This window comes from Parasteatoda tepidariorum, chromosome 12, assembly GCF_982258835.1.
Source record: "Parasteatoda tepidariorum strain Cologne lab strain chromosome 12, Ptep-v5.0, whole genome shotgun sequence".
Classification (NCBI taxonomy): domain Eukaryota; kingdom Metazoa; phylum Arthropoda; class Arachnida; order Araneae; family Theridiidae; genus Parasteatoda; species Parasteatoda tepidariorum.
In genome coordinates this window covers 66,599,529-66,624,465 of record NC_141766.1, presented here as the reverse complement: position 1 = coordinate 66,624,465, position 24,937 = coordinate 66,599,529, and the positions used below count along the sequence as shown (strand labels likewise).

General features: G+C 31.2%; 1 protein-coding gene and 1 long non-coding RNA gene across 4 annotated transcripts in view; both read right to left on the bottom strand.

The window, feature by feature from the left end:
• Positions 1–7,802: 7,802 nt before the first annotated feature.
• On the bottom strand, positions 7,803–9,815 carry LOC147801136 (uncharacterized). The gene is made up of 2 exons (XM_087155762.1): positions 8,533–9,815; positions 7,803–8,451 (listed from the first exon to the last, which is right to left on the bottom strand). Exons 1-2 carry the CDS (start codon positions 9,813–9,815, stop codon positions 7,803–7,805), a joined length of 1,932 nt encoding a protein of 643 aa, XP_087011888.1.
• Positions 9,816–20,464: 10,649 nt separating this feature from the next.
• LOC147801135 (uncharacterized) overlaps positions 20,465–24,937 on the bottom strand; it is a 56,287-nt gene continuing 51,814 nt past the window's right edge. For 2 of the 3 annotated variants that reach the window (XR_015430912.1, XR_015430913.1), the window contains one exon: positions 20,465–22,078. This is a non-coding gene — a long non-coding RNA (uncharacterized LOC147801135). The remainder of the gene's footprint in view (positions 22,079–24,937) is intronic. The other variant, XR_015430914.1, reaches the window with a different exon arrangement.

Genomic DNA, 24,937 nt, shown 5'->3' with positions numbered 1-24,937 from the left:
AGAAATTTCAATTTTAAACTATTATCAAGCAAGTAAACTCTAAAAGTGTAAATGATCAGAAGCCGTAATATTAGTGCAAAGTTGCGCATGACGTAAGCAGCAGTTTTTAAGACAGTATTTTGAGAGAGAGGAGAATCTGGGGTTTACAATAATTTTCAAAAGTTAAATTTAGTGAGATTATTTTTTTTTCTTTTCTTTCGTTTTTTTTTCTTTTCTTTTCTTTTTTTTTTATTTTCTTTTATATTTTTTTTATTTTCTTTTATTTTTATTATTATTTTTAATTGAATAAGAATATTGAAGTTTGAACATTAAGCATTGCCTCAAAGTTTCGGTACAATAAGGCTAATAGAAGTTTTTCTAGTTTTTAAAAGAACTTCGTTTAAAATTTTATTTATCGCATTTCAATTTTAATTTTATGTATTTTAGACGTATATTTGTATATTAAACAGACTTATATTAAACAGACGAATATTAAACACGTATATTAAACTGACCTTTAGAAAAACTTGTTTTTCTTTTTATTAGTTCCTTTTACATTTTTCTTTTATTTTAAATTTTTATTTTCAACAATGTTTTGCCGATAATGTATAGAAAAAATTCGTGACACGAAAAAACTGCTGCAAAATTTCAGGAATGGTTGAACATTAACATATCTGCTTACTTATGAACTTTTTCGAGAAAATCTATTACAGCAGTGACAAAATTTAAATTGAGAGGTATAAAATTTTAACATCCTTTTAAAATACGTAATTTCACATGACAAAATGCAAAATTTGAGCATAATCGGTTGAATAGTTTCTGAGAAATCAAATTTTAAATATACACAGGAACAATTCGATAGATTTAGCTCGATTTTGTATTTTGCCATGTAAAATTACGTACATAAAAATTTTATAAAAAGTTGTCTACCTTATAATTCAAAAATTTTCCAGCTATTATTTAACAGCGTAATAAAAAATAATAAATATTTACTAAAGTTTATTTTCTGCATGCCATTATCTTTGGATAAACGAATTTTAAAATTATGATCAAAATTTTTTTAACTCGCTTAAAAAGGTCTCTATGTATGGTGAAGTAAGCAAAATGTAAAATTAAGATAGAGGATTCCAAACTTTGGATCCCCCTTATGATCAAACTATAGGGACAATATTCCCCAGATAATGGCTACCCCCTATATTTTGGGGGTTCAAAATCTGAATCCGTCGGAAAAAAGGTATGTTTCTTCAGAGAAAGCACATTTTTGTGTTTAATTTCGTAAATGAAAAAATCGTCAGCACTAACTAATTAGCATATTTGAGATCACATATTTGAGTCACTAAATTAAAACTTAAACCGTCACCAGGACCGAACTCGTGACCACCGAGTCCACAAACGTCTTTACCCATGGCGCTAACAACCACACCACGACTCACACGTTGCTTCCACGAATATATAGCTTAAAGAACTTCCTTCCCGTTAATTAACAAAATCTATTTTGGCCCACTATGTGCCCCCTAATTAGTGTATAAAAATTTCCTTTATTACGATTGTTTGGTATATAAAACTCTAATTTCTGGCAGAGTTTGAAAATTATAAGTTAATATTAAAGGGAGTTACGTAGTGAGTCGTGTACGTAGCTCCGGAGTCGAAATTTATCCGTTTCTCAGCTATTATTCCCTCTTTCCCAAAGAAAAATAATTATTTTTATATATATAACACTTTATTCACGTTGAAATATCGAAAAATAAATTTTAAAAAGTAAAATAAAGTAAATAGAAAAAAAAAATTAAAAATTAATCCGTGACCAGGACCGAACCCCTGACCACCGAGTCTACAAACTTCTTTACACAAGGCGCTAACAACCACACCACGACTCACACGTTGCTTCCACGAATATATAGCTTAAAGAACTTCCTTCCCGTTAATTAACAAAATCTATTTTGGCCCACTATGTGCCCCCTAATTAGTGTATAAAAATTTCCTTTATTACGATTGTTTGGTATATAAAACTCTAATTTCTGGCAGAGTTTGAAGTATATAAGTTAATATTAAAGGGCGTTACGTAGTGAGTCGTGTGCGTAGCTCCGGAGTCGAAACTTATCCGTTTTTCAGCTATTATTCCCTCTTTCCTAAAGAAAAATAATTATTTTTATAAATATAACACTTTATTCACGTTGAAATATCGAAAAATAAATTTTAAAAAGTAAAATAAAGTAAATAGAAAAAAAAAAATTAAAAATTAATCCGTGACCAGGACCGAACCCCTGACCACCGAGTCTACAAACTTCTTTACCCATGGCGCTAACAACCACACCACGACTCACACATTGCTTCCACGAATATATAGCTTAAAGAACCTCCTTCCGGTTAATTAACAAAATCTATTTTGGCCCACTATGTGCCCCCTAATTAGTGTATAAAAATTTCCTTTGGTACGATTGTTTGGTATATAAAACTCTAATTTCTGGCAGAGTTTGAAAATTATAAGTTAATATTAAAGGGAGTTACGGAGTGATTCGTGTGCGTAGCTCCGGATTCGAAACTTATCCGTTTATCAGCTATTATTCCCTCTTTCCCAAAGAAAAATAATTATTTTTATATATATAACACTTTATTCGCGTTAAAATATCGAAAAAAAAATTTTAAAAAGTAAAATAAAGTAAATAGAAAAAAAAATTAAAAATTAATCCGTGACCAGGACCGAACCCCTGACCACCGAGTCTACAAGCATCTTCACCCATGGAGCTAACAACCACACCACGACTCACACGTTGCTTCCACGAATATATAGCTTAAAGAACTTCCTTCCCGTTAATTAACAAAATCTATTTTGGCCCACTATGTGCCCCCTAATTAGTGTATAAAAATTTCCTTTATTACGATTGTTTGGTATATAAAACTCTAATTTCTGGCAGAGTTTGAAAATTATAAGTTAATATTGAAGGGAGTTACGTAGTGAGTCGTGTACGTAGCTCCGGAGTCGAAATTTATCCGTTTCTCAGCTATTATTCCCTCTTTCCCAAAGAAAAATAATTATTTTTATATATATAAACCTTTATTCACGTAGAAATTTCGAAAAATAAATTTTAAAAAGAAAAATAAAGTAAATAGAAAAAAAAATTTAAAATTAATCCGTGACCAGAACCGAACCCCTGACCACCGAGTCAACAAACTTCTTTACCCATAGCGCTAACAACCACACCACGACTCACACGTTGCTTCCACGAATATATAGCTTAAAGAACTTCCTTCCGGTTAATTAATAAAATCTATTTTGGCCGACTTTGTGCTCCCTAATTAGTGTATAAAAATTTCCTTTGGTACGATTGTTTGGTATATAAAACTCTAATTTCTGGCAGAGTTTGAAAATTATAAGTTAATATTAAAGGGAGTTACGGAGTGATTCGTGTGCGTAGCTCCGGAGTCGAAATTTATCCGTTTTTCAGCTATTATTTCCTCTTTCCCAAAGAAAAATAATTATTTTTATATATATAACACTTTATTCACGTTGCAATATCGAAAAATAAATTTCAAAAAATAAAGTAAAGTGAATAGAAAAAAATATTAAAAATTATTCCGTGACCAGGACCGAACCCCTGACCACCGAGTCTACAAGCATCTTCACACATGGCGCTAACAACCACACCAGGACTCAAACGTTGCTTCCACGAATATTTAGCTTAAAGAACTTCCTTCCGGTTAATTAACAAAATCTATTTTGGCCCACTATGTGCCCCCTAATTAGTGTCTAAAAATTTCCTTTGGTACGATTGTTTGGTATATAAAACTCTAATTTCTGGCAGAGATTGAAAATTATAAGCTAATATTAAAGGGAGTTACGGAGTGAGTCGCGTGCGTAGCTCCGGAGTCGAAACTTCTCCGTTTTTCAGCTATTATTCCCTCTTTCCCAAAGAAAAATAATTATTTTTATGTATATAACACTTTATTCACGTTAAAATATCGAAAAATAAAATTTAAAAAGTAAAATAAAGTAAATAGAAAAAAAAATTAAAAATTAATCCGTGACCAGGACCGAACCCCTGACCACCGAGTCTACAGACTTCTTTACCCATGGCGCTAACAACCACACCACGACTCACACATTGCTTCCACGAATATATAGCTTAAAGAACCTCCTTCCGGTTAATTAACAAAATCTATTTTGGCCCACTATGTGCCCCGTAATTAGTGTATAAAAATTTCCTTTATTACGATTGTTTGGTATATAAAACTCCAATTTCTGGCAGAGTTTGAAAATTATAAGTTAATATTAAAGGGAGTTACGTAGTGAGTCGTGTGCGTAGCTCCGGAGTCGAAATTTATCCGTTTTTCAGCTATTATTTCCTCTTTCCCCCCAAAAAAATAATTATTTTTATATATATAACACTTTATTCACGTTGCAATATCGAAAAATTAATTTTAAAAAGTAAAATAAAGTAAATAGAAAAAAAAATTAAAAATTAATCCGTGACCAGGACCGAACCCCTGACCACCAAGTCTACAAACTTCTTTACACATGGCGCTAACAACCACACCACGACTCACACATTGCTTCCTCGAATATATAGCTTAAAGAACCTCCTTCCGGTTAATTAAACAAAATCTATTTTGGCCCACTATGTGCCCCCTAATTAGTGTATAAAAATTTCCTTTGGTACTACTGTTTGGTATATAAAACTTTAATTTCTGGCAGAGTTTGAAAATTATAAGTTAATATTAAAGGGAGTTACGGAGTGATTCGTGTGCGTAGCTCCGGAGTCGAAATTGATCAGTTTTTCAGCTATTATTTCCTCTTTAACAAAGAAAAATAATTATTTTTATATATATAACACTTTATTCACGTTGCAATATCGAAAATTAAATTTTAAAAAATAAAATAAAGTAAATAGAAAAAAATATTAAAAATTAATCCGTGACCAGGACCGAACCCCTGACCACCGAGTCTACAAACATCTTCACCCATGGCGCTACCAACCACACCAGGACTCACACGTTGCTTCCACGAATATTTAGCTTAAAGAACTTCCTTCCGGTTAATTAACAAAATCTATTTTGGCCCACTATGTGCCCCCTAATTAGTGTATAAAAATTTCCTTTATTACGATTGTTTGGTATATAAAACTCTAATTTCTGGCAGAGATTGAAAATTATAAGTTAATATTAAAGGGAGTTACGGAGTGAGTCGTGTGCGTAGCTCCGGAGTCGAAACTTATCCGTTTTTCAGCTATTATTCCCTCTTTCTCAAAGAAAAATAATTATTTTTATATATATAACCCTTTATTCACGTTGAAATATCGAAAAATAAATTTAAAAAAATAAAATAAGGAAATAGAAAAGAAAATTAATCCGTGACCAGGACCGAACCCCTGACCGCCGAGTCTGCAAACTTCTTTACCAATGGCGCTAATAACCATACCACGACTCACACGCTGCTTACACGAATATATAGCTTAAAGAACTTCTTTCCGGTTAATTAACGAAATCTATTTCAGCCACAATATGTGCCCCCTAATTAGTGTCTAAAAATTTCGTTTGGTACGATTGTTTGGTATATAAAACTCTAATTTCTGGCAGAGATTGAAAATTATAAGTTAATATTAAAGGGAGTTACGGAGTGAGTCGTGTGCGTAGCTCCGGAGTCGAAACTTATCCGTTTTTCAGCTATTATTCCCTCTTTCCCAAAGAAAAATAATTATTTATATATATATAACACTTTATTCAAGTTGAAATATCGAAAAATAAATTTTAAAAAGTAAAATAAAGTAAATAGAAAAAAAAATTAAAAATTAAGCCGTAACCAGGACCGAACCCCTGACCACCGAGTCTACAAACTTCTTTACCCATGGCGCTAGCAACCACACCACGACTCACACATTGCTTCCACGAATATATAGCTTAAAGAACCTCCTTCCGGTTAATTAACAAAATCTATTTTGGCCCACTATGTGCCCCCTAATTAGTGTATAAAAATTTCCTTTGGTGCGATTGTTTGGTATATAAAACTCTAATTTCTGGCAGAGTTTGAAAATTATAAGTTAATATTAAAGGGAGTTACGGAGTGATTCGTGTGCGTAGCTCCGGAGTCGAAATTTATCCGTTTTTCAGCTATTATTTCCTCTTTCCCAAAGAAAAATAATTATTTTTATATATATAACACTTTATTCCCGTTGCAATATCGAAAAATAAATTTTAAAAAATAAAATAAAGTAAATAGAAAAAATATTAAAAATTAATCCTTGACCAGGACTGAACCCCTGACCACCGAGTCTACAAGCATCTTCACCCATGGCGCTAACAACCACACCAGGACTCACACGTTGCTTCCACGAATATTTAGCTTAAAGAACTTCCTTCCGGTAAATTAACAAAATCTATTTTGGCCCACTATGTGCCCCCTAATTAGTGTACAAAAATTTCCTTTACTACGATTCTTTGGTATATAAAACTCTAATTTCTGGCAGAGTTTGAAAATTATAAGTTAATATTAAAGGGAGTTACGTAGTGAGTCGTGTGCGTAGCTCCGGAGTCGAAATTTATCCGTTTTTCAGCTATTATTCCCTCTTTCCCAAAGAAAAATAATTATTTTTATATATATAACACTTTATTCACGTTGAAATATCTGTTTGTGGTCACTCTAATCGATAGCTCAAAATGTCTTTTTCGTAAATAACAACACTGGTTTGCAATGGACTGTATATCACTTTATTTTAAATAGCTCACGGACTACGTCCACCATTTATGAAGTTCTCAAGGTATATAAAAAAGTCTCTCACACAGAGGTGGCGCGGCAGTCGCACATGCGCGAACATGCCGCCCGGCATTGCAATGCTTCAACATTCAATTAATATGTAATTTAACAAAGCACAATTTGCATTATTAAAAAAATCTTTACAAAGCATTTAGATGATAATTAGTAACACTGATACAAATAAGAAAAAAAAAATTAATGATACTTTACACTGCAACCGATCTTCTCATACAACAAATAATCAATTCAAAATAAAATTAAACATGAGAATATTTTTATGATACAGGTAACAAGCATATTTGAGAAATAGAGCTCTTAAGGGTCCCGTGCTGGGTTTTCACTTCTACAACTCTGATTTTCTTATCAGTGCCGTAAACCACTTTAATTATTCTCCCCATTAACCATTTATTAGCTGGTAAATTATCCTCAATAATTAAGACTAGACTACCGATTTTGACATTGTCCTTTTCGAATCTCCATTTGCCACGTTGCTGCAGTTCACTAAGGTAGCTTCATTGCCACTTTCTCCAAATTAATTGTACTAATTTGGTTATTCTTTGCCACCTGGATAACCTATTTTCCTTTAAATTTGTCAAATCCGGTTCAATTATGGCGTTCATTGTTCTCCCTATCAGGAAATGCGCAGGAGTTAAAACTTCTAAGTCGGTTTCATCCGCGGATAGTGGAGTTATCGGTCTACTATTCAAAATGCTTTCAATTTGAGTGGCTATAGTATGCAATTCTTCGTAAGTTAAAGAGGCATTACCTACAGCTCTTTTAAAATGGTATTTAAACTATGGTAATTGTATTATTATGGTAATTATTAATGGTAATTGCTGCCTCCCAGAGACCACCAAAGTTGGGGGCTCTAGGCGGGATAAAGCTCCACTCTATTCCTTCAGCGGATAGATAGTTAGCCAATTTTTCATCAGGATTTTTGAATAAATTTAAACATTTTTTTAACTCCTTGTTAGCGCCAACGAAATTCGTCGCGTTGTCTGAAAACAGTTTGGCACATTTGCCTCTACGCGCGATGAATCTCTTCAACGTGGCAATTAGAGACTCGGATGTCAAATCAGAAACTATCTCTGCTATTATGCACTGCTTTAGATACAAAACATATGAATAAGCAAATATACACCTTTAGAGAAATTGCTTTTCTTTGATGTTTACATTTAATGAAAAACGGACCAGTTAGGTCAACACCAGAGCAATTGAATGCGAAATCTGGCACAACTCTTTCTCTAGGTAGATTTCCCTTTATTTGCGTAGCAGCAATGGGTTTATTTTTAACACAAACAACACAATTATGAGTAATTCTTCTACATAGAGAACGGTCACACAAGGGCCAAAATTTTTCTCTTACACAGTTTAATAAACCATTTGGACCAATATGCAAATATTTAAGATGATATGTCGAAATAATAACAGAAGTTAAAGGACTATTTTTAGGGAGTATTGCAGGATGTTTTTTAAGAAAATTCAATTCAGTGTTACCTAATCGTCCTCCAACTCTTAAAACTCCATTTGAATCTAAAGGAGGGTTCAAATTTCTTATCTTACTCGTAGGAGACACCTTCCCGTGCAGTTTGAGACTCCGAATTTCTGATCCAAATTCCTCGTTCTGTATTACTCTCAACAGGAACTGCTCGGAGGCGTTGATCTCCTCATTGCTCAGAGGTCCTGAAGCTCCTTCAGTAGGATTTCTGCAATTCTTAGAAAACCTAAAAATATAACTTAATACACGCACTATAGTAAAATAATTGTTACTCAAGCCAATTAGTTCATGCAAAAAATTGTTGGACGTTAATGTAAAGGCTTTTAAGGGACCTTCAATGTCTAAGCTTGAAGGCTTTTTAAGTTCACTTTGGAAGACACTCAGTTCTTGCGACACAGGAAAGTTATGGTTAGGATACTCATTGTCATAAAGGAAATTAGGGCCTTTCCACCATAAATTTGTCTCTAAAAGTTTCACAGGGTCCAATCCTCGGGATATCAAGTCCGCGGGATTCATCTCGGATGGCACATGATTCCATTGGGACTTTAGCGTCAGTTCTTGTATGAGTGCAATTCTATTTTTCACGAATGTCTTAAGACTCGTTGGCTCCTTTTGAATCCATGCTAGTACAATCATGGAATCAGACCAAAGATAAACTTTGTCTGTTTGCAATTTTAATGCGGAAAGTATCTTTTTCATTAACTTGGACAACAAGACTGCAGCACAAAGTTCCAGTCTGGGGATACTTAGGGCTTTAAGTGGGGCAACTCTAGATTTGCTAGCAACTAATTTCACATTTATGTCACCTGCTGAGTTGAGCGACTTGCAATAAACGACCGCTCCATAGCAACTCTCCGATGCATCAGCAAATCCATGAAATTCGATTGTTTTAGACTGTTCTATTGTAATGCACCTATCAACTTTAATGTTGTTCACGCCTTTCAACGGGGAAATAAATTCGCTCCACTCCTGAGAGTCTGCAGCAGGAAGTGGATCATCCCAGTCAATGTTCAATTTCCACAATTTCTGCATAAATATTTTGGCCTTAGCTATGGTAGGGCCGGCTATCCCTAGGGGGTCAAAAAGTTTTGCAATGGTGGACAGAACTGACCACTTGGTAAAAGTGTTGTTCTCATCCATTGATATTTTGAAGGTATAGCAGTCCTCTGATGGTCGCCAAATGACTCCTAAAGTTTTTGTTTCATCGGCGCTCGAAAAGTCGTAATCGTTTTTACTTGGTGAAAGTTCCGGATGGCTAGCAGACCATTTATGTAGACTCATACCGGCTTTATCGAGAATTGAAATCAGTTGCCGCCGTGTTTCCTTCGCTTCATCCAGAGAGGGTGCTGAATACAACACATCATCCATATAGAAGTTGTCACGTAGAAGAGGAGCTGCCAAAGGAAAATTTATCCCCTCGTCAAGAGATAGCTGATTCAAACACCTTGTTGCTAAAAAACTAGCACTCACGGTGCCGTACGTGATAGTTCTCAATTCATAAGCTTTTGTTGGGCCATTCGCATGATCCTTCCAAAGGATTCTTTGAAGACAATGCTGCTTAGGGTTCACCAAAATAATTCTGTACATCATCTTTATATCCGCTTGAAACGCGTATGTGCCCTTATGAAAAAAATCGAGGTATAAATGAGGTATAAACGAGGTATATTTTAAAGGTAGAACGGAGGTTGTTATTTAAATACGTCGTTGAGGTTAAAAAGGGTGCAAATGAATACCTCAAAACCAACCACAAATATACCTTAAATATACCTCCAGAGGTATATATGTTTCAACTTGAGATGTTTAATTTTACATCTGGGGAGAGGTAGATATTTACTATTTTAAAGTGTTTCATTTTCAATCTTAGGTTATTACTTATCAGCCTGAAGTATATTTTTTTACACTTGTGGAAGTATTTATTCAACAACCTAAGGTGTGTCGTTTTACACTTCTGGTTGTTATAAATCAGCCTCAAATGTATTTTGTTCTACCTCAGGTAATTATTTTTCAACCTCAGGTATATAATTTTATGCTTGTAGAGGTATATGTTTTTCAACCTAAGGTGGGCCATTTTACACTTCTGGTTGTTATAAATCAACCTGAAGTGTATTTTCAACACTTGGAAAGGTTATTTTTTATTAGCGCCATGTGTAAATTCCATATTCTACCTTAAGTTATTATTTCGTAACCTCAAGTATATATTTTTCTATTTTTAGAAGTATTAATTTATCAACCAAAGATGCGACATTTTACACTTCAGGCTTATGTAGCTCAACTTAAATCTGTTTTTTTAGCACTTACGAAGGTGAGGTGTTATACGGACCACCTAGTTTATTAATTTTTAGACTCACTATATAAAAATATAATATATATAAAGATATTATTTATATTATATGAAGAATAATGTATATCATTATATTTTTTTCACTAGTAGAGATCATTTATCAACCTGAAATTTTTACTATTAGACCTTCGGCAGTAATTGCTTCTTTTGTTTAGCTATAAAAGAAAGTTTCAAATGCATTATTCTTCTATAATTTTAATAGATTGATTTAAATCATCTTAAAATAACACTTATCCAAATTCTACAGTCAGTAAAAATTATTTATGGGAACTCATACTCGTATTTTTGGAAGATAGTTCCCTTATGAGAAAATCGAGGTATAAATGAGGTATAAACGAGGTATATTTTAAAGGTATAAAGGAGGTTGTTGTTTAAATACGTCGTAAAGGTTGAAAAGGGTGCAAATGAATACCTCAAAATCAACCTCAAATATACCTTAAAAATACCTCCAGAGGTATATTTGTTTCAGCCTGAAGTATATTTTTTTACACTTGTGGAAGTATTTATTCAACAACCTAAGGTGTGTCATTTTACACTTCAGATTGTTATAAATCAACCTCAGGTGTATTTTGTTCGACTTCAGGTAATTATTTTTCAACCTCAGGTATCTAATTTTATGCTTGTAGAGGTAGATATTTTTCAACCTATGGTGTGTCATTTTACACTTCAGCTTATTATAAATCTACCTCAGGTGTATTTTGTTCGACATCAGATAATTGTTTTTCAACCTCAGGTATATAATTTTATGCTTGTAGAGGTATATATTTATCAACCTGTGGTGTGTCGTTTTACACTTCTGGTTGTTATAAATCAACCTGAAGTGTATTTTCAACAATTGGAAAGGTTATTTTTAATTAGCGCCATGTGTTCCATGTTCTACCTTAAGTTATTATTTCGTAACCTCAAGTATATATTTTCGTATTTTTAGAAGTATTAATTCATCAACCAAAGATGTTTTTTTTAGCACTTACGAAGGTGAGGTGTTATACGGATCACCTAGTTTATTAATTTTTAGACTCACCATATAAAAAATATAATATATATATAAAGATATTATATATATTATATGAAGAATAATGTACATTACATTTTTTTCACTAGTAGAGATCATTTATCAACCTGAAATTTTTAATATTAAACCTTCGGCAGTAATTGCTTCTTCTGTTAAGCTATAAAAGAAAGTTTCAAATGCATAATTCTTCCATAATTTCAATAGATTGACTTAAATCATCTTAAAATAACACTTATCCAAATTCTACAGTTAGTAAAAATTATTTATGGGAACTCATACTCGTATTTTTAGAAGATAGTTGTCTAAGGTGCTTCAATTTTTAAAGCTATAAAACTACAAATTTAAATAATTAGTCAGCTGAAATTCAAAGTACTTTTATTTAAAACTAAAATTTCACTTTTTTTACAAACCAACAAAATTATTTTAAATACTGTTTCCGTCTACATGTTGAAACTTGTAATTATTGGAACCTAAAAGGAAAAAAAATATAAATTAGTAAGAAAGTCATATTTACAATAATAGTGGCAGGTCTTAAAATATTAGAAAGTATTTTTTTTATCATTTAAATTAATTGGATGAAATTAATTTTCCTTTTCAGATAAATATCTTCTGCCATTTCTATTCAATCCTCGTAGCTAAAAAGCATGTCATGAAAACAGCCACAAAATAAAATACACTGAAGACAGTATTACCATTAACAACATTTACAGAAATTCAAATCTACAGGGTGTTTATAAAGTCTCGGACCCATTTTGATGTTTAATAACTCATAAAATAATAAAGATAGATTAAAATTAATAACATAAATTGTTAGATAGACTCAAAAACTTTCATGAACCTTGTCAATGAACTTCCACGTGTACCCCCTTCGTCGCACGGAGAATATCAAGTCGATAGTCAATTTCACGCCAGGGAGCGGCAAGCATGTCACAGAGGCTATTGCGGTTGTAATTCTGGCTTTTAGGCCATCAATGTTCGACACGATCCTCCTGTAAACATTGTCCTTTATAAATCCCCAAAGAAAAAAGTCCAGCGACGTTATATCAGGTGATCTGGGTGGCCAAGGAATTGGACCTCCTCGCACAATCCATCTTCCTGTAAAATGGTCATTCAAAGAACTACGAACGATGATACCCTAATGAGGTGGTGCACCATCTTGTTGCAAAAAGACATGTGGCTGAAGCTCTTCTAGTTGTGGAAATACGAAGTTTTCCAATATACTGATGAGATTGCCTTTTTTGTGTAAAAAAGAAAGTTACCTCTCTTGAAATTGACTATCGACTTGATATTCTCCGTACGACGAAGAAGGTACACGTGGAAGTTCATTGACAAGGGTCATGAAACTTTTTGAGTCTATCTAACCATTAATGTTATTAATTTTAATCTATCTTTATTATTTTATGAGTTATTAAACATCAAAATGGGTCCGGGACTTTATAAACACCCTGTATAATTCCAATCTTATTATGCAATTTTAACACTTTTTATTTTTCTATACATCTGTAACATTATGGTACTTGTAAGTTTAATAATCAGATTTTCTTTTTTTAAAAATCTTTAAACTCAATAAACCTAGTCTATATTTTTAAACTTTTAGTCAGACTTCATGAAACTAATAGCTTTTTCTTAAATTTTTGACGTTGATTCTGAAAAGGACTTACGTTATTGTCAATCACATCAGAGTTTCTTAAAAAATAGTTATTTTAATATTTTTTAATCTATGTAATCAAGAATCAACAATCGTTTAATAAATTAAAATTTTAAAGTTACGTATGAATTTTTATTCTCTTTTTACACTCAATCGAATAGAACAAATTACAAGCTGATAAGGAGCATTTATTTTAAAGTTGTGAGTAATTTTATGTGAGGAAAATGTCTAAGAGAGAATGATTTGAAATAATACTTTTAAAATAAGTTGAGTATAATATCTCCTATATAACTTATAATACCGAGAAGAATAAAACTAATAGTTAGTTGTTACAAACACTTGTTTAAATATAAATACCCATCCCATAGGATGAAATTCAAAACAATGTATACTACTTTCAACCATAAATGTTTTTATTTGCAATTGATTTTATTCAATTCAGGATCAAAATTGCATACTATACTGACTTATTTCTAAAAAATTTAAGATTTCCGAAATTCGCACATTTTTGAAGTAGTGAACCATAAACAGCTGCATGAGAATGCTCATAACCTTGAAACAAATTGTCATATAAACTTGAAATCGGATTTAATTTAATTCTGCTCAATATTCTAATAAGTAATAACAATCTGCTTAGTAAATAATTAACGTGGGTAAAATGCGAGAAAATAACATGTCGTGAAAATAGCAGTTTTGTGATCAAACATGAAGAAGTTAGCTAGTACAGTTACTAGTTTTCAATTATCAAATATCTAGCAAACTATTGTTATCAACAATTACATAAATTCTGTAGTTTATTAGGAGAGATTACTTTGAAAAGAAAAAGTTCAAAATGAAGAATAAACAAAGAAAAATTATAGACATAAAATTATAGGTATAAAATTATAGACATATAGATATAACTATTGTTATTAACAATTACATAAATTCTGTAAGCTGCTAATTTCCCTCATAATTTGTCATTATTAGAACATGCTGAAATATCTAAGAAAACTGAAAAGACATCTGTGAAATATTTTATTGACTTATATCCCTCTATGCTACTTAAAGAAAATTATGAATCGTATTTTGATGCAGTTGATACTCTCGAGTCAGAGTTTCTGTCCTATCAGCTTGAAGAATGTCCTGAATCTACTATAAAAAATGAAAGAGCTGATAAGCAGTGGGCAGAACTCTCTAAAGAGAAAGGTCCTCCAGGAAAACCAAAATATGCGAGATTATCACGGGTGATGTTAGGAATTTTAACATTTCTTCACAGTAATGCAGCCTGTGAAAGACTTTTTAGTCTAGTGCGAAAAAAATAAGACTGAGTTTAGGGGTAGCATGAATGCGTCTACTTTGCAGGCAATTTTGATTGCCAGGCCCCAAATGATTCAGCCTTGCTAAAGACAAATGTTTGATGAAAAGTTTTTAAAATCAGCCAAATCTGCTACAACTGTAGCACTTAACAAGAATAATTGATTATTTTTTTATATGTGTTGATTGTCACATATGTTTGAGTAATAATGAAATATTTTGTTTTTAAATATGTTTTAAATTACTAAAATCAGCTATCCTCCTGTTTAATTAGTTTGTTGAATAAGAATAATAATCAGAAATCTTGTCCTTGATTTGTATTATATCCTTGATTTGTATTATAATCAATAATAATTGTTACATTAAATCTTATACAGTTACAATTATGCAAACATTTAGTGTAAACTTTAATGTCGCGACCGTGTGACGCGTTCCTATTTTTTTTTCCCTGGCAGGTATATGTGTGTGTGTGTGGTACCGTGAATGACCGAAATCAAGAGGAATGTCGACAGGTGAATGTCAACAATCTCTTTGGTGAATGTCCGAAATATTTGTTACATCCGATTTTATATTTATTTTTTCTTTGATATTATATTTATTCGATATTTAAATATCAGCTTTCGGCGTACCGGTTAAATGCATACTAAGTAGTTGCTTGTGACCTTAAAAAACATTGATGTAGGGCATAACGGGCAAATGTATAACGGACAGTGGCACTGAATTTTAAAAATTATTGATGTAGGGCATACCGGGCACTTAACTAGATCTCGTATGTATTTCGGACTTTACCAAAGCGACTATGTGATTGTCAACAACCACCAACTTTGATCATTGACAGTAATATATATATGAACATATGAGTTCCTGATTCATTTTATTCCGCAACCAGCAGAGGATTTCAAATTTGAGCTCAGCTGATTAACTTACATTTCAATTTAGTCCTTTTAGAAGGTTGCCTTACACACGTCACATATTTTTTTAGACAATTATTTTGATCTATTTAAATGGCAAGAAATTGATTGCAATTGAACAGGGTTGCAGGTATTGAAATGTTTTTAAGGTTTTAAAAACACTGATAAAAATATCTGTCTTAAGTTCTAATATCTAAATAAAGTTTACAATTAATATGGTTCATAATTGATCCATAATGAGTGCAAGATCTGTAGTTCAATGCATTTAGAGAATAAAATGTATAGATGCAAAGGCTTTCAGGTTTACATAGTTATGTATACAATGTTACATAGCTTACTGTTAGATTTAGTAATGATTTGTCAAACAAATGTTAAAATATGTAATATTTGTTTTTTATACGCAAAATATAAATTCTTAAAACCATCGCATTATCAAGGCTGCAATGTTTTAAGTAAAGGCTATAGTGTTTATAATGTTAAGGAATATAATATCATTGATTAATAAGGATTAAAAAGCATATATTTTACCGCGGCTAGGAAAGTGACGCAAGTCAAATAACAACAATTTTGAGGATTTGTTAATAAAAATATGTATGAAGTGTCCCATCAAGCTCAAAAGGTGTCTCATCTCTAGATTGTGTGTGCTCAATATTGTTCTCTTTTAGAATAAGTTTTATGGTAATCCTTAAGTTCTCAAATGCTGTTTTTTTTATTTGTGTCACTTTTTTTGGCCGGTTGCGACATGTTCATAAAACAGGAAAGAGAGAGTTAAACTATGTTGTGTCTATTCGAATAATCTTTATCGAAATGATTTACATAATATTTGCATAGTCTTCTTAAATTTTAAGAATATACAGTGCTTCTAGTGTTCAACCAAATACATGCAATTCGTAATAAACCAATTATCAAAATAAGTGAGAATATTTTTTCACCGAAAATATGCAAATTGTAATATATCAATTATCAAAATAAGTGAGAATATTTTGTCGCCGAAAATATGCAACTCGTAATAAACCAAATACGAAAACAAATGGGAATATTTTTAGCTTTTAGTCTGAATAATTTTTACATGACAAATGCGAAATTTCTAATGCATACCAGTGCTTACATTTCCTCAATCCCAGGCATTTACAGGGCATATTTGTTGACCACTCTTTCAGGGGCACAATAGAACAGATAGTACAGAGAATGAAACAACATCCATGCCTTGCTCGGGATTCGAACCCAGAACCTTCCTGATGCAAAGCTATTTCCCTGACCCCTACACAGTCTGGTTTGCAATGTGAAATTTCTAAACATGTATATGTAAATGCTCAACTATCACCGAAGGGCTTGGATCAGACTTTGAGTTTGGGGCACAGGGGGTCCTTGAATTAAGGATCCCTTTGAAAGAATGAAACGACCTCTATTTTTTGGAAATATCAATGAAGCGTTATTGCTTAGCGACTTGATTTAGATAATTTATCAGAAATTTTAAACATTCTTTAATTAGTTAAATGCTTTATATTTAATTTTAAGGCACTTAATTTTTAATCAATATAGTTTATTTTAGAATTTATTTAAAAAAAAAAAATTAAAACTTTGTGTCGTTAGTACTTAATTCAGGCCCATCGTCAACGGGGGGGGGGGGGGTGAGACACCCAGCGATTTCATCCAGTTGGCAAATTTAAGTTGAGTCGACATTTTATTATTTTTTTATTTATTAATTTTTTTAGTATTAGTTGTTCAAGACGAACAAATGACGATTGTTATACTATTACGTTTTGAGAAGGAGATAAAAACTTACTTATTGAATAAATTTAATTAGCAATTGTGAGCTTATTAACGAACAGAAGATTATTAATTATTTTGTGAATATAGCGAAAAATGAAATTTCTTCATCATATAGTTTTATCAATGTTAGTCAGAGCCTTTCTTACGGGTGGGCCCAAACCCAGGGTCCCCGGAAAGTCAAAAGTCTCAATAACATTTTCCTATCCTAACTAATTCGTTTTTCAAAAAAAAAGGGTTAGCAAGTGAGAGAGTTTGAGATGATATATTGAAAAAAAAATAGTTCAGCTATAGGTCTCACCGACCATAATATATCGCGAATGATACATTCTTGTAGAACAAGAACAGAAATGGTGATAAAAAAAGATAGATCTGCTTGTGCTCTACAGTTTAGGGAAAGGGGAGTTTTGAATGCCAGTCAACAACAATGGAGCAATGTTTTAAGTTTGCTCCTATTTTATGCTGCTTAATTCGTGTGAGAATAAAAACGTATCACCTATATCACGTAATAAGTTATTGTGAGTACAAATTTATTTCGCATATTTTTTGATTAGTGTTGAACTGACGAACTCAAATGGCATAAATACGATAGACTGATTTAATAGTTCAACTACTACAATACGTTTTCCTTTCGAGAGTAATAATTTTAATTAGATGGCTTCACCTCTCAAAACGCGTAAAAAGTATGGCTACCTTAAACTTCTTATGCAAATAATTCATTAAAACTTGTAGTGGCGCACGTTCATTCTGCAGAATAAAATTGTCCCACAGTGGACTGATCGTTAAGACACGGTTCCCAGCAGATCATCGAAGTCAAGCATCACTGGCTACAGTCAGTGTGCGGGTGGGATATTTCCCAGACCGTCGTCAATGGCTATTGTGCAGCTCTAGTGCGACGTAAATGAACTACAACAACCAGAATAAAATTAATAAAAAGCGAAATGGTATGACTTAAAAAAGTATGAGTCATTTTGTCAATCACGAGCATTGAATCTTGCAGGAAATTGATTTTAATAATGTGATAGAAGACTTCGACTCTCAAAAAGCGTATAAAGTATGGCTGCCTTAAGCTGTCTGTGTAAATAGTCAGGGGCCCCGGGATGGGAAGTCTCTACGACCTCCCAGATTCTTACTATTATTCAAATATTGTCTGACTACTCGGCAAACTTACAAGATTTCATATTCTTATTTTTTTCAAGAAACATAAATGAAATTATAACACGTGACTTTTTTAAAGAAAATAGCTTTGGGAAAAAAAAGTAGGCTTAAGTACATTTTAAGATAGCCATTTCAGAATTTTGTCATTGTCAATCACTCGTTGTGGCAGTCTTATTTTAGAATGTAAGCAAGCCAGTTTCATCCGAAATAGAGAGATACAAATTAGCGTACAGTAATAGTTTTTTGTATCATCCATAAAGTAAATTTGCAAGCACAGTATATTTCAAGCTATGAACACACTATAGTTGAAACAGCTGTTAGTTTAATTCGAGAGAAAAGTTCCAAAACAGAAAATATTCAGTACCTAAAATGAACTGCTACACAATCTCTCTTTATTCTAATACAAGCGCGGCCCTCGCGATTTCCTGAATTAATGTTGTGGTCCTCGGATTGCAAAAGATATTTCGATTAATATATTTATTTGTAGATTTTATACTACTCTACTCATACTTAATTTCGTAACTCTTATCATAAATTTCTTTAGCGCGATATTGATTGTCAGATAGTTTATACAGATGGTTAAATTGATGAGGTATAAGGGCGAGCAAAACATTTTAAATCAAATATATTAAACACTGAATAAAATAACAAAGTATAAATGCTGCTAACACTCAAGATAAAAAGTTAAATCCAGGGGAAATAGGAGAAGTTGACAACTATGTTATTTATAGCTTCATCACCAATAAGACTTTTTAGAGACGCCTTTGATGTCCCCTTATTATAAATATGTAAGAATAATTGCTGTCGCTAATTTATGATTCGGTCAAAATAGGAAATTTTTCCCCCTGCAATTAATGTATTATTTATAGAAATGTATCATTGTTTTACATTCTTAAAATTAAAAAATAATTCTAAAGTAAATTTTTTTTCTTAGAAGTCAGTAAAATGCTATTTGGTGTAGGTGTCAACTTTCAAAACCATAATACATTTTTAACTTGGAAGGGAAATAATTGGTAAAGTTAGACACATCCTATAGCGTAGAAAAATGTTAATTTTGAGGAACCTAGGTCAAGTTGAAACCTTTGGTAAAAACTGCTAAACAGAAGTATCCGCTGGGAGTAAATCACGCAGAATCTGGAATTTATTGCTGTAACCAAATTGGTACGATTATTAGTGGTAAATTATTAATGGAAATATAGAAGTAATAATTGATAGTAGGATCGAGTCTAATTCAAATGCTAGTAAAAACAATTGCCGATGGGGATATTGGTTCCGAGTACTGATGGAAAGTAGAAGGTTCGATTATTGATTAAATGATAGCGAGCTCAAGTACGGAATAAAAGGATAGTGATATGGAGTTTAACTAAGTTGGAAAACAGAATCAGATATAGGTTCAAAAGATAGTAGGCTTGCATGCTGATCAAATGATAGCAAGTTTAAATACCAAAGTATTGTTGGTGGGTTCGAGAACTAAAACGTGTTGAAATGATAGAGATCAAATGATAGCAAACTTAAATGTTGATCAAACGATACTAGCGAGTACTATTGGGAAAATAAGGTTATAGCGATAGTGGTCTCGAACCGAGAAAAATTTAGTGTGTTCACTCGATGACTAATCAACGATTGTAAGTTCGATCACCAATAAAAAAAAAAGTAGATTCAATTTTAGATCAAGTGATAATAGGTTCAAGCACCTAACAATTGAGAGTCAGATCGAGAATCTATAATAATACGGCGAGTTGAGTATTGACCAAAATTAAGTGAATTTTAGTACTAATAATAGCCATTAACACACTGGGGGTTCCGCGTTCGGCTGACCACCTGACCGGAACATCTGCTCCTGCACTCCAGAGCCCAAGGTTAAGAAAACTGAGATGGGCACAGTAGGCCTTGGCCCTCTATGGGCTGTCGCGCCACTGAGTTTAGTTTTTTAATAGCCATTAATAATAGAGGGTCTGGACACCAATATTAAAATAATGTAGGTTGGAGTCAGGGTTAAAGAATCGATTCACTCTTTGGAGGAAACTCTCGCTGCTCCAATTATCTCCTGAGACGGCACGGCGGTGCATTGATTGTACTTTTACTTCAAGAGCGGAGCATTCCTTTTTGTGACATTCGCTGTTTTCTATAGTGATTTTCACCAGTTTTTATGAAGTGAATTAATAAAAATGTGAAATTAATAACGAAATGCTAGTTTGCGCGATTGCAACTTGCAAAAATTCTAATAGAAACAAAAAAGGAAAAAATATAATTTTCCCCGTATTCCCTAAAGTAAATGAACAACTATGTAAAGAACGAATTCAACGTAGCAAACGGAATGACCTAGCTTTAATATAAATCTGAAATACGTTTAAGAATTTGCCATCTAAATAGAAAAAGACTCGTTACTTCATAAAGAATGGCAGGCAAAGAGAAATGGATTTAAGTCCAAGAAAATTGAAGGAATAGTTTAAATAATTAATAGTTGAAATTCTCCTAATTTCGTAAAATTTTTTTTAATGTTCTTATTCTAAATATGTAAGATTCCTTTTAATAATATTCTCTAAAATTTAAATACTTATAAACAATTGTAAAATTTCTAATACTATTATGAACCTAAATTATTATTTTGCTTCAATAATTAGCGCTTAAAGGCTGATGTTTCCTAATGATTAAGTATGAACAAATTGCCTTTATCAGCATAGAGAATTGTTCATATGGTAAGGATTTGACTTATAAATAAAATGAAGTATTCATGCATTAAGAATTTTTGTTTGTCACTTTTTCCGCGTATATATCTTTTCAAGTTAACTATTATTTACGCGGAGCATTTGTATCATTATAGTTTGTACTTTAACAATCACTTTACTTTTACTAGTGTTAACTAGAATTTTGTATTAGTTTTTACACACTATTATTTCTAGGTAGCTTATAATAGCATAGTAATTTACGAATAACTTATATATTTATGTGTTACTTACATTTAAGCCTTTATTTTTCATATGCATATCTTAGCATTAATTCGTTGCTAATACCTATTTATAGTAAATTTTCGTTTGATTTATATTCATCCATTATTTTTTTAACTTTTGACTGTCTTATGTGTTTACTTTACACATTTATTTCACATATGCATTACCTTTACGAGTTTTTTTAATTAATAGTGACTTTGTAATTGAGGCTGATATTTTGAGTGAAAAATTTGTGTCGGCGTTTTAAACTAAGCTTTTAAATCTACTCATAAAAACTATAAGTTAAAAAAGGTGTACTTTTGTCACTAATAACCAATTTAAAAATATAAATCTAAACTTTAGCAATTTTAGTTTCAAGAATAAAATATTTGCGGTCATATGCATAACTTAACTCCATAATTTATGTGTTAGGGATAAAGGAAGAAACACACACACAATGCATTTTAATTACATACGCGAGGATAACCTGTAAAATAATAACTTTTTGTTTAAGAAAGATAACATTTGTCAGCCATAACAGTTTTGTCGTTATTGTACATGGAAGATGATCTTGCTTCAAATATCACTCACAAATATCATATGATCAGTCACTCAGTCCTTACTCAGATCACGTGGGTGACATGACTCTTTCAGTTACTTGAATTTCATCATGTTGATCTAACATATACAGGAACAACGCAGACGGAACTATTATGACGAGGATGGTAACAGTAAAATGCCTAACAGTTTTGCGACTTGTTGGTAACGAGCTATTTGTCTTTAGATCCTGCAATAAAAAGTGCACTGTTATTTCTACCTCGTCATAACATATTCTCACAACTCTAAGTGAAACCCTCACAAGAACGCCATAGTGTGTGGTTAAGGGCCATCGTCTAATTTTTTCCCTCTATCATAATTGGAAAAGATCTGAACTTTATTAACGAGTGTGTCAGAAAAATTCATATGAACTTTACGAAAAATAAAAGATACACACACAAAAAAAAATAATAAATAAGGAATAAATTTCTTTTGGAAGATCATACGTATACGAGACTAGATTAAAAAAGGGCAAACTTTAAATTTTATCACAAAATAATAATAAAATACACAATTTTTAATTCATACAACTTTTAATTCTAAACTCTTTCTTTACCTTATGCTTTTCTTTTTATTTAAGCATTATTTTTATGCATCACATTTCTTTGTTTTTTTCTTATACTTCACTTTTTAAAACGTTTTACACGTTAAATTTATTCTACGGGTTAACTTTTATGCATGACTTTCACGCTTCACTTTTTTATGCCTTAATATTTTACTTATTATTCTTTATTTTTATTTATCTATGCTAAGTATTCTTTTATGTGTAGTTATAACTTTTACGCGTTTACTTTTCCTAAATATTATTTTTCATTTTTTGTATTACCTTTCTTTCTGCCTTATTTTCTTATATTTTACTGTTTAATATTATTTTACTTTCCTATTACGAGTTTTTTAATGCGTCGCCTTTTTATGTGTTACTTTTACGAGTATTTTTTTTTATGTAGTGTTTTTACCTTTCTTTTTATGCGTTACATTCACAATGCCTACGAGCTCATTTTAAGCTTTATTGTAAATTACGTGTTACTTTTTCGTTTACTTTTCTTATCAGTTTATTTTACGCGTTTACTTCTACTATGTGGTAATTTATTTTTCATGTGTTTTCATTTTTCGTTTGTTACTGTTTCAGATTATTATAAATTATTCGTTACTTTTCTTAATGCTTTACTTTTCTCATTCGATACTTCAACGCGTTCACTTTTCTAATGCGTAAAATTATGCATTTATTTTTTTTATTGCTTTTCGATCCTTTAATTTACTTACGCGTTCTTTACGTGAGGCTCTTCCTTAAGCGTTTTTCTCTATTCCTTTGCATTACATTAATTTTCCTTATGAGTTACTTCACTTATGTATTACTTTTACTCATTAATTTTTGAACATGTCAATCTTACGTGTTACATGCGTTACTTTTCTTTTCTACGTAAATTTGCAAATTTAATTTCGTATACGTTGCATTTATGTTACGAGTTATTATATATATATATATATATATATATATATATATATATATATATATATATATATATATATATATATATATATATATATATATATATATATATATATATATATATATATATATATATATATATATATATATATATATATATATATATTGGAATTTTCTTAAAACGCATTTTGCTACACTTTTTATACTTTCATTTCACGCTTTACTGTAACTTTACACATTACTTTATATTTTACTGTCAACACTTTTATATTTTACTCTTTATATTTTACCCTTTACTTAACATTTTCCGCTTTATTTTAATTTTATACTTATCGCTTTACATTATTGTCTTTCGTTTCACATTTTATCTGACGCTGCAATTTATATTTCATGTTTTACTTTAACTACTTACTTTTTGCTTTATTTTCCTTTACTTTAATTCTTTACTTGACAATTTATATTTTACTTATTTTTTTAAGCTTAGTTTACGAATTTACTTCACATTCAAATTTGTTCTTTAATATGTTTCTCTTAATACTTTCAACTTTGTAAGCATATTACTTTATTTTATATTTTTCGCCTTTTTTACGCTTTTACTTTATATTTTACCATGCTCTTTAGTTTACATTTTTTACGCTACGTTTTATTTTATGCGCTTTTTCCGCACTTTACCCTTTAGTTTATACTTTATATTCTACTGACAAACATTTTTTTAGACTTAGTTTTCTTGACGATTTCACTTTAGTTTACTGATATAGTTAGATATCTTCTTTACTATACACTTTTCTATTTACTACATTTTACATTTGATTGTACTTTCTGCTATATTTTCGACTTTCCGCTTTACCTATTTCTTTTATTTATATTTTGGCATTTTACCACATTTTTACTTTATGCTTCACTTCGTATTTTATGCTTTACTTTTCTTTTTTACTTCGCTAATTTCTTATTTTACGTTATACTTGATATGTTACGCTTTAAATTATTCTATAAAATACTTTGCTTTTTATTTCATATTTTACTTTCTACTTTATATATTAATCTTTACTTTATATTTATCAATAAATTTGGTGATATACTGCGTAATTTATATTTTACTTCATATTTCACTTTATACTTCACGTTTCACTTTACCTTATACAATAATTAACATTTTAGTTCACACAATATTTTATATTTTTTCTTTAAACTTGTCTCTTATCAAACGCTTTTCTTTCCGTTATAATATATTTTTTATTTTAATGATAATTTTCAGCTATATTTAGATTAATTGTATTTTTTCCTTTCACTTTTGTCTTTACACACAATTTTACTTTGTGTTTCACGCTTTGATGCTATAGTTTACTTTACTTCATTTTTAAATTTACTTAATATCTTACTCTTTACGTAACACTTTATATTTATGCTTATATTACTTTGCGCTTTTACTTTAACTGATACTTAAGTTTGAGCAACTCTTATTCTCTAATATAATTTCTACTTCTTATATTACGTTTTTTATTTAGCTTACAAACTTCCTACTTTACTAAATATTTAACTTTTTACTTTATATATTTTGCGCCTTACACTACATAATTTTTTTAAGTTTTCGCTTTGCTT

What these genes read in the sequence shown, in the direction of transcription:
- LOC147801136 (XM_087155762.1), bottom strand. Translation starts at nt 9,815, where the DNA reads ATGATGTACAGAATTATTTTGGTGAACCCTAAGCAGCATTGTCTTCAA. An exon ending in TTAAAAGCCTTTACATTAAC is followed by an intron (nt 8,452 to 8,532) that starts GTCCAACAATTT and finishes TTATATTTTTAG; the next exon opens with GTTTTCTAAGAATTGCAGAA.